At 42.5% G+C, this 10,081-nt stretch overlaps 2 protein-coding genes across 2 annotated transcripts; one reads left to right on the forward strand and one right to left on the reverse strand.

The window, feature by feature from the left end:
* Positions 1 to 3,584: 3,584 nt before the first annotated feature.
* LOC112189494 (WD repeat domain-containing protein 83) lies at positions 3,585 to 8,159 on the forward strand. The gene is made up of 8 exons (XM_024328836.2): positions 3,585 to 4,190; positions 5,113 to 5,373; positions 5,459 to 5,669; positions 5,761 to 5,870; positions 6,028 to 6,135; positions 6,218 to 6,263; positions 6,525 to 6,656; positions 7,759 to 8,159. The coding sequence occupies exons 2-8, from the start codon at positions 5,165 to 5,167 to the stop codon at positions 7,840 to 7,842; spliced, it is 900 nt and encodes a 299-aa protein (XP_024184604.1). The 5' UTR covers positions 3,585 to 4,190; positions 5,113 to 5,164; the 3' UTR covers positions 7,843 to 8,159.
* Positions 8,160 to 8,189: 30 nt separating this feature from the next.
* LOC112189495 (extradiol ring-cleavage dioxygenase) lies at positions 8,190 to 9,319 on the reverse strand. Its single transcript, XM_024328838.2, has one exon. It carries the CDS (start codon positions 9,223 to 9,225, stop codon positions 8,431 to 8,433), a length of 795 nt encoding a protein of 264 aa, XP_024184606.1. The 5' UTR covers positions 9,226 to 9,319; the 3' UTR covers positions 8,190 to 8,430.
* Between the last annotated feature and the right edge of the window lie 762 nt (positions 9,320 to 10,081).

The raw sequence follows: 10,081 nt of genomic DNA on the forward strand, positions 1-10,081 counted from the left end.
TTAAAACACTGCCCTACACACCTCCATGCGCCACCAAGAGTGGCAGCGCGTGGGCCCCACCCGCCGGCGGCCACCACCTCCGATGGCCACCAAATTTTGGCAGCACCACCTACACAACAGACCCAACAGTTTTCACAACTACAACAAATTCCAATTTTACCTTGAAGGGCTCCAATTTGGCCGGTGAAGTTTTTCGAGAAAAACCCAAGAACCCTAGAAATTGCAATCGTTAATTCGACCTCCACACTGCAAATTGAAATGAAAAACCTTAGGGGAAATAATCATTGGCAAAACCCGAACCTTCAACGCCAGTTTGGTGGCCGGAGACGGCCGGAATCGCCGGAAATCCACAAAACTCCCAAACTGCTACAGTGAACTTCACGACTCAAATCCAAGCTCCACCGGTCGAATCGCTGCAAAACACCACCACAGGCGTGACAAGGATGAAGAGGCGAGCTTGCTGGTGCCCGGATTCCATCGTGGGGTGGCCGGAGGAGGAAGAAATCGGGGCAGAAGAGGAGAAAGGATCGGGGGAGAGGGGAGAGAAAAGCCAGTAGGTTTCCAAAAATGGAAACTTGCCACAGTAACTTGGCTATTTATAGAAACTTACCACATGAACAGTAATTTTAGTATTTCACTTATAACTTTCTCATACGAACTCCGATTTCTACGTACCATATATCCACGCGCTCGGTTTAACGTCCTCTACAACTTCTATGAAGAAAATTTTCTCAAATTTTGAGCCAAAAAAAAAAAGTCAACCTTTAGGGCCACTAAAAGTACTTAAACGACAGTAAAAGTGAAAGTAAAGGTCGTTTACCGTCCAAATGACTAGTGAACCAGTAAATTCAGGTTCGGGACGTTACAAGCCATATGAGACTTCGCCGGAGCCTCGTCATCGGTCGCCGGACTCCGATCACCAGGCGTCGGATTCCTGTCACGGGCCACCGCCCACCGGACTTTTCGAAAACCTCACTGGATGTCCCCAAAGAGATCGTCGGAGATATCATAGGTCACCGGAAAGGTTTATTACCCCCAATAGACTTATATTGCCCCCCAATAAACGTTTCGATTGCCGAAATGAGAACTAATCTACCTAAAATTAGACAAATAAAACTTTGATTAAGGAAAAAAAGTGAGGAAATTACAATAATTCAAAACATTTATTGCCCTTCAACAGCTGTCTATTAGGCCCCAATATAGGTCTGTCTGGGGCAATAATTTTTTTCTTTTTGTCTTTTTGAGCTTCCGCCCTCCATTTTACCAAAAAGAAAAAGAAAAAGAAAAAAGAGAGAGAATCCACCACACCGGCCAAGTTGGCATTTTTTCCATTAGGTAAACCCGCAGGTAATATACCCACCCAGTAACCAAAATGGGTATTACCCATGATACCCATTACCCAGTTTATATTTCGCGGGTATTTCCATACCCACCCATTGGGTAAATGGGTACCCAATTACCCATCATCTGATTTCTTGATTTTTAATCTTAATTAAGAAAAATAAAACTGTTTTTTTTCGGGAGTCATCGACTTCGTCGGCTCTGGCATCATCCACATGGTCGGAGGCATCGCCGGCCTCTGGGAAGCTTATATCAGCGGCGACTCCGTCCTCAACACTGCTCTTGCCACCGACCTGAACACCTGCACTGACGAGACTGTAGGCACCACGCCGGAGTCGCTGACGTCGGATCCAGATGGGCTCGTCCGACTGTATCCGCGACCGAATTCTTCTCCGGCCTGAGGTGGTGGTGATGATGGTCCTCGATCGAACAGACTTTGCCGCCGACGAAGCTGTCTTCCTCCATGGACGAGTACTTGGAATGCACCGCATCAATTCTCTCGTCCTCCTCCGCCGTGAACGCCCGGTGCTTCACCTCCGGGTTGAATCCGTACCACCCGAACCAAAGAAGAAAAGTGTCCAAAACGACGATTCTCGGACCTTCTATATAAGCTTCCCAGAGGCCGGCGATGCCTCCGACGAAGTGGATGATGCCGGAGCCGACGAAGTCGATGACTCCGGAAAATTGTAAATAAAAAAAATTAAAAAAAAAATTCTATAGGAAGTTTGGATATAAAAAGAAAAAAGTTTAATAAGTTACATGGGTATGGGTACCCGCCGATATACCCATACCTAAGTGGGTATCTAATACCCATCACCCATTTACCCATGGATAATTTATTGCTACCCATACCCGAATATTTCTACCTAAATAGAACGGGTAGCCATGAATACTCATACCCATGGGTTTTAATGTCATCCCTACACACCGCGTCCTCCGCCTCGAACTCAATCGACTTAGGGCGAGTTTGGCCCCGAGGTGATTAATTTAAAATTGGCTTTAGCTGTGCTGTGAGAATAATCAGCTATGAAATTAAGTAGCGGGGTGTTTGGTAAACTGTGCTTTTAAAAGTGCTGTGAGTACAAAAGCAGTGTTTAAGTGTTTGGTAAACTTTAGTATAAAAGTGTTGTGAGTTTCGAAAATGACTAAAAAGGACATGATGTTAAAATGATGTTACTTATATATATTTTTAGAAATAATAACATTTATTATCTTTATAAGTTATACTCTACTCATTCATTTATCGCGACTTTCTGAAGTTCTGGGAAATTTTCGGAGAATTTTTCGGATACTCGGACCATTTATCATGACTTTCCGATGTTCTGGGGTTTTGAAAATTTATTTAAGGAAATAGAAATCAAGTGGCGCGATCTGAGCCGTCAACTTCCTCCACCATCCAATCTGGTCTGTTGATTTGGCTTTAAAAGGAAAGGAAACATGCCAGATTGGCCTAGAAGCTCGAGAGAGGGAGCTTGGAGTCCAAAGGCCACCGACCCGGAAGAGAAGCCTGACCGAAACTTTCACCTCCGGCCACCCCACAACGGCTCATGGGCACCATCCTCTTTGTCTCCTCGTAACCGTCACGCTTGTGGCCTTTGATCGTCCATGCACTGGACGACGAAGAAGAATCGACGGTGAGAAGTTCCGACTGCTCCGGCGAGTTTCAGCGAATTCCGGCGACTTCGGCCACCAATTGGCTTGCATGTGGTATGAAATCTCATCTTCTCGTCATGGTCTACATGCCTGTGTGATTAGTTTCTGAATTCGATTGGTTCGGATGACTTTCGTTTTTGGGAATTCTCGGCTACGTCACGGTTCCTCGACGCCGGCGACTTTTCCGGCTCTTCTCGGCTTAGTCCTGGCTTCGTTGCATCTGTAAAAGAAAGCTGACCACGATTGGAGTTGGAAGTCACGAACTTGCTGGGTTGTAGGCATCGAATCCTCAATCCATCTTCAAATCAGTTTCGGCAGTGTTGGGAAACTGAGTTTGGAGTTGGAATATAGATGAGGGCAATATAAGTAAATGATCTCAACTTCTAAAATTTGTTAATCAAAAGCATCACTTTTGCAACTTGTGGATTATAACATTAAGAAGTGGGAGATTGAATTATAATCCATAATCTCTTGTTTTACCAAACACTTCATCCAGCTTAAATTATTGAATAAGCAGCTAAAGCAGCTTAGACCTCGGGGCCAAACCGGGCCTTAACATAAAACGAAAACTAACAGTTCAACCGTGTACTTTTCTTAATTCCCGTTCTAGTGCCCAAAAAGACACGATATTGAGAGCCTGAGAGAATAGCAACAGTAAACTAACGGCGAGCACAGGAGCGTCACAATTGGAATTGAAGCTACTGGCCACAAATACAAGTCGCTTCGAGGCCTGAAGAGCGGTGACAAGATCGGAAATCCACGGCTCTGCTCTGTGGAGCGTGAAGAAGAAGTGGAAGCATCCAAGGGTGGAAATTCGAGTCCTCTGAAGTTCGTAATCTCCCCCGAACAAATGCGTCAATAGCGCGATTCTAAAGGCTCCGCTGCCGCTGACGAACTTTCCAGCGCCGACGACGTCGTTGACGAGTTAAAGAAGCTCCGACGCGCCGCCAGCAAGCTCCACCGCAAGGCTAGGCTCTGTTCCGAGGCTTTGCATCGGAACGGAGTTCAACTCCGGTAGCTCCGACCGGAGCTTCATTTTAACCAGGAACAGAATCCAAGTTTCTTCAGTCTGATTAGAATTGCCTTACCGATCAGATTTGCTCATACTTGATTCTTGAAACCTGACTAGAACGAATTGTCTTTGCCCATCTCCAACTTGATCAATTGATTGATCAACCCAGAAGCGAGCTTTACAGGTTCATTCCGCTTTTTTACTTTTTCATTAATTTCAATACAAGCAGATGCAATTTTCTAATTATTAGGGTTCTGATAATGATGAGCATGATAGAATTGTAATAACCAAGTTGGTGTATCCTTGTAAGAATAATAGAGCTGTTTATCTTTGTTGGGTATAAGCCTGCCCCAGAGGCCAGAGAGATTTACAGAACAAATTATGGGATACTATAATATCTTATAGGAGATTGGATAATGCCTTTTTTATTTTCTTTTTCTTTTTTCAATTGTTGGTTATACTTATACCTGCATTCACCAGTGAAAAAGAGGAGGCACAATGAACTTCAATTCTTATATGTTAAATTTTTGACATTTTCCTTCTGTCAGTGGACGAAAGGAGCTACCTTGCAAAGTGTAATCAGTTCACTTGTTCGAACAATCAACAAATAGGAAGCAGAGTCTACTAGTCTAGTGTAAACTAGATAGAGCGTTTTGTAATTCCAGCTTGTCGCATATGTTTTCTTTTGCATATTTAGAAGTTTTGCCTATATTCGGATTCACATCACAGTCCAATTCTCTTTAATTTTTGCCGGACCAATCTAAAGTGATAGGAATAGTCCCTTCAGGTTCCCGGATTTTTGGCTGAGCAACAGGAGATTATTAGGATAATTATTCCTCGTTGATGAATTTGGGCATCGATTCACAGTAGTTCATACATCGATCTCTAATTAGAATGGTCTTTCTTTGATGTCTTGGAGCCTAACTATATAATCTTTGGGCTTAAAATAAGTTTTGACCAAAATTAGGACAAACTATAAGATAGGATATTGAATTTCCAACTTAAGCAAAAATATATAGTTTTGAACTTCCCAATTTTTTCCCAATCTAATTCATATCCCAAGTAACCCCAAGCTAAATTCTCCCTTCTGGTCCTGATCACACCAGAAAATAGTTGGCCCCCTCAACAAGCAGTGAGCAGAGAGCAAGTAGGAAGGAGATGAGTGTCTCAGATCTGCCAAAGAAGGAGGTAAATGTACTTAAAGGGCATGAGGGAGCAGTATTAGCAGCGAGGTTCAATAAAGACGGAAATTACTGCCTCAGCTGCGGGAAAGACCGAACCATACGACTCTGGAACCCTCACCGTGGCATCCACATTAAGACCTACAAGTCCCATGGCCGTGAAGTCCGTGATGTCCATGTCACCTTGTAAGTCGTACATACTTTTCCATTCTGGTATCAAAGTTTCACCACCCAATTGACGCACTGAAAATGTGACCTTCTGAATTTGTAGGGACAACTCCAAATTATGTTCAGGTGGTGGCGACAGACAAATCTTCTATTGGGATGTGGCATCCGGTCGAGTCATTCGAAAATTTCGGGGCCATGATGGAGGGGTGAATGCTGTGAAGTTCAATGAGTATGCATCTGTTGTAGTCTCAGCAGGATATGATCAGTCATTGCGTGCTTGGGACTGCAGGTCTCAGAGTACTGAGCCCATTCAGGTTAGTCTTTTTTTTTTCTCTCTCTCTCTCTCTCTATTTGTTTATATTGATGCTTATAATTGATTGTGTTTCATTTGTGGTTAATTTGCAGATAATTGACTCATTTACAGATAGTGTAATGTCTGTTTGTTTAACAAAGACTGAGATAATTGGTGGAAGTGTTGATGGAACTGTTCGAACATTTGACATTCGTATGGGAAGGTATGTTGATGATACCCATTTTATGGTTAAACTTTGTTACTTTATCAACAAGAATGTATGGCAATGTCTTTTTTTGCTAAACTTACTGTTTGAATTTTTGAGTTGATTATTGTCAAATGTTGATATTAATGATGTTTTCTAATGTTTTATTGCATAGAGAGCTATCCGATGACTTGGGACAACCTGTGAACTGTATCTCAATGTCAAATGATGGTAACTGCATATTAGCAAGCTGCTTAGATTCGACTATACGACTCCTCGACAGGTAAATTATGTTTGATATCACTTATAGGAGACAGAAATTGCTTAGATTTCACGGCCCTTTCACTAACTCTTTCTTATGGTAGGTCTTCTGCTGAATTACTTCAAGAATACAAAGGCCATACTTGTAAGGTTAGTATCTTATCTGGCTTCTGCCACTCTCTCATGGTTTCTTTGCCATTATCTAACTCGGATGCTCATTCCTCTTTTGTTTCTTTTGATATGTTGATATGACTTCATGTGCATTTTTGTAGTTCTCATGGTTCTTATTAAAGCATTACCATCCCATAGGTTGTCAGTTCATCGTTCTTTTCATGACCCGTATACACCTTGCTATAATTGACACTTACTGTTCCGGCATTCTCATCATACCTATCGGTTTTTCTTTATCAGTCTTACAAATTGGACTGCTGCCTTACCAACACTGATGCCCATGTAATCGGAGGATCTGAGGATGGTTCAATTTTCTTCTGGGATCTAGTAGATGCATCTGTTGTGTCAAGTATCCGAGCACATTCGTCAGTGGTAAAGCCTATTTTTCTTTTCCATGAATTGTGGTTTTCCTTTCGAATAGTTCTGACTGCTCGTGATATCCCTGCTACTTTGTGTTCCTAAGTATCCCCAAATAAAATACAGGAATAATGTGTAATTTTTTGTTTTCTATAAATGCTGATGGTTTTTTCACTTATTGTTAGCCTCTCTTCTTTGTTCCCACTGTTGTTTTGCTCTCTATTTGTGTTAGTTTTTTTTTTTTTTTTTTACTTACATTGCCAGCTTATGAATCTGTATATTTACATGTTTTTATTTTGATGCACTGTCATGATAGACTACATAATGTTGGTTAGTCCTCCCTCTATCAAAATCCTTCCATCCCGTGAAAATTAAGAGGACAAACCATTTTAGAACTTGGAGAGATGCCACTTGACTTCAAATGGCTGTACAAGGTTCTACATTATACAAAACACTCAGTCTCTATTACCACATGTCATTGTATATGTTAAATTATTAGGTTGTCACAGGCTTCTAACATGCCACTGAAATAGAAGATACTGCTCCTGCGTTTATCTATTTTATGGCTTTCTAGAGAAGTTCCACACGACTGCAATCTTAATCAGTTAATTGGGACGGTCGGTAGCAATAGTATGATCTTAGTCCTGATGTATCTATGTCTAGGTAAATAGTTGGACAGGCAGTTAAGCTTTGTTAATGAATACATTGTGAAATATAGTTGTTTACTTGTGTAAAATGATTATATGGTTTGATCTCTTGGTGCATCCTGGATGTGAATTCGGTATTTGGCCATTTTCATCAAGGAATTATGTTACAATATCTGTTATCATTATAAGGTGTTAAAAGTATTATGGTTGCTTCTCCTTATGTCATTTCTGCGCTTCTGGTACAAGGGTTTCTCTGTTAATCATCACAGTAGGTACTAGGTAGTTTCCATTGCCACATAAAGTGCTTTTGCACTGAGAATCCTTTCCTTTTTCAAATTTTTTTTATTCATTCGCATACATTTAGTTGTAGAGATGTTCAGGTATCGTTTTCCATTAAGGAATTGGTTTGTTAGTCATATATGAGCAGAGTTCTTTGTAAATCCTAAAGGCTTCTGGTTTTTCTTTGACAGGTTACAAGTGTCAGTTATCACCCGAAAGACAACTGCATGGTTAGTTCTTCTGTAGATGGCACTATTAAGGTGTGGAAGACTTGAGAAAGCAACGATGCAGCTTAACGTGTGCTGCAATGTGGATTAACCATGCCAGACTGATTCTTGTACGATTCAAAGGAGAACTGCGCATTCCAAGGACCTTGTGCTGAAGCGGAAACTTTCAGATTATAGTGAATTAGTTTGGTGGTACCTGTAGCATGTTTTTGCATGGTATCTTTGAAGGAACTAGAGTACTCTAATTAGTGTAAGTTATCATAAAGTTCGAGCTTATTGGGATATATGTACTTCATGTTTCTATCGGAATTACCCTTGGGAAATGCTGCTGCCTGAGCTATAAGATCTTAATAATGGCTTCTATATAGATTTACAAATACAGTTCAAAACAAATGTCAGGCATAATAACAAGATTCTTGAGCTGTGCATAATTTGCAGGGGACTTTGATCCCTTTGTGTTCATCACATGCACTCGGTCCATTACAATTTACAAATACATCAATGAGAATGACTTTTAAACACCCACAAAAGGATCGAGAATGACTTTCTGAGAGTGTCAATGACAATGTCATTCCCAAGACCTTATTCTAACAACACAAAATCGAAAATGCAACGTTTTACAGCGACACATGTGGATCAACTGGTAAACTGGTATGAAGCATAAGAAAGAGTACCAAGCTGCCAGCTTTCATGGATAAGCTTGGCCTTCGAATTCGCACCGGCAGCCCCCATTGCCACATGAAGAGGGTAGAAATGGTCAGGCCAGGGATGAGCCGTTTTCGCATGCGGAGCTTTCTCCTCATAATGGTTCACGTCTTCATATCTTCCTTGAGTCAACGCCTCCTTAAGCCAAGTATCAAACTCCAACGCCCACGGCGCCACCGCCCCGTCCGTGTTCCTCAGCGCCCTTAGATTATGCGTCGCGCTCCCCGACCCCACAATAAGGACACCCTCCTCCCTCAACGGCGCCAGCGCCTTCCCCATATCGTAGTGATAGCTCCCGTCTCTGTTAGTCTGGACGGACAGCTGGCACACCGGAACATCCGCCTCCGGGTACATGAACATGAGCGGGACCCACGCGCCGTGGTCGAGGCCGCGCTTGGTGTCCACGTCGACGCGGGGGAACCCGGCGGCGGTGAGGAGGTCCTTGACGCGGGAGGCGAGCCGGGGGGACCCGGGGGCGGGGTACTTGAGCTTGTACATGGGTTTGGGGAAGCCGTAGAAGTCGTAGATGGTGTCGTGTGGGCCGGCGATGGAGTTGACGGTCGGGACGGAGGTTTCCCAGTGGCCGGAAATGACGAGGATGGAGTTGGGTTTCTGGGGGAACCCGTTTTGTTTCCAGGATCGGAGGAACTGTCCGGCGGGAATGGTCTCGTCAATACTTAAGGTTGGGGATCCATGGGAGATGTAGAACGTGTCCATTACAGCCATTGAGGGATTAGTTCTTGGAGGAATTGGGAATTTGGGGAAATTTGGTTGGGTTTTTTTTATGTTTTGGTATATATGGTGAAAAAGTCAACCATATGAGGTCGGTGAAACGCCAATGTTACGTATATATAGTACTAGTGTTACCTACTTACGTATGTGCTTCTGTCATTTCTCGTTTGCCAGAGCGAATGAGAGTTTTTCTTTCTAATTTAAGTGCAGGCTTTTCCTTATTGAGCAAGTTACCTTCATGCCTTTTCATTAACGAGAAAAATAAGGCTTTGCCCACCTTTCTAGGAGCCCTTTGGAGGGTTTATTTTTATAACAAATTACATATAAGTTATTGACAAAATATAACTTAACAAATACATCCTTTAAAGATTGAATTTTTTTTTTTTTTTTTTGAAACAATGAGACTGAATTTTATTGAAATGATCAGAATAGAGGATTACTGACAGGACCCGCCCCGGATTCCACCCTGGAACCCGAGGTGGCCCTGCGGGGCCCACCTTAGTGATAACTCTACCGAGAACTGGTCGAGTCACCCCTAAAGTGGACTACCCAAAACAGTAACCCACAATAGATCAGAGCCAAACAAAGAAGTGCGGAAGCTATTCGTCAACTATGCCTCGAACCACGTACGCCCGACCTCAACTAATAACGCCTGCAAACTGGGCATTTGAAAACGAAGGGCCCAGGGGAAAGTACATAAAAACGTTAGCGTGAGTGGACAAAAATAAACAAATATAAACCAAATGGATTTTATACTTTCCCACATTTATTTCTTTTAGAAATTCCCGATGCATGCAATGATTAACGAAAACAAAACAAGAGAAATTCCACTCATAAAAACCGACTAGCC

This window comes from Rosa chinensis, chromosome 2 (assembly GCF_002994745.2).
Source record: "Rosa chinensis cultivar Old Blush chromosome 2, RchiOBHm-V2, whole genome shotgun sequence".
Classification (NCBI taxonomy): domain Eukaryota; kingdom Viridiplantae; phylum Streptophyta; class Magnoliopsida; order Rosales; family Rosaceae; genus Rosa; species Rosa chinensis.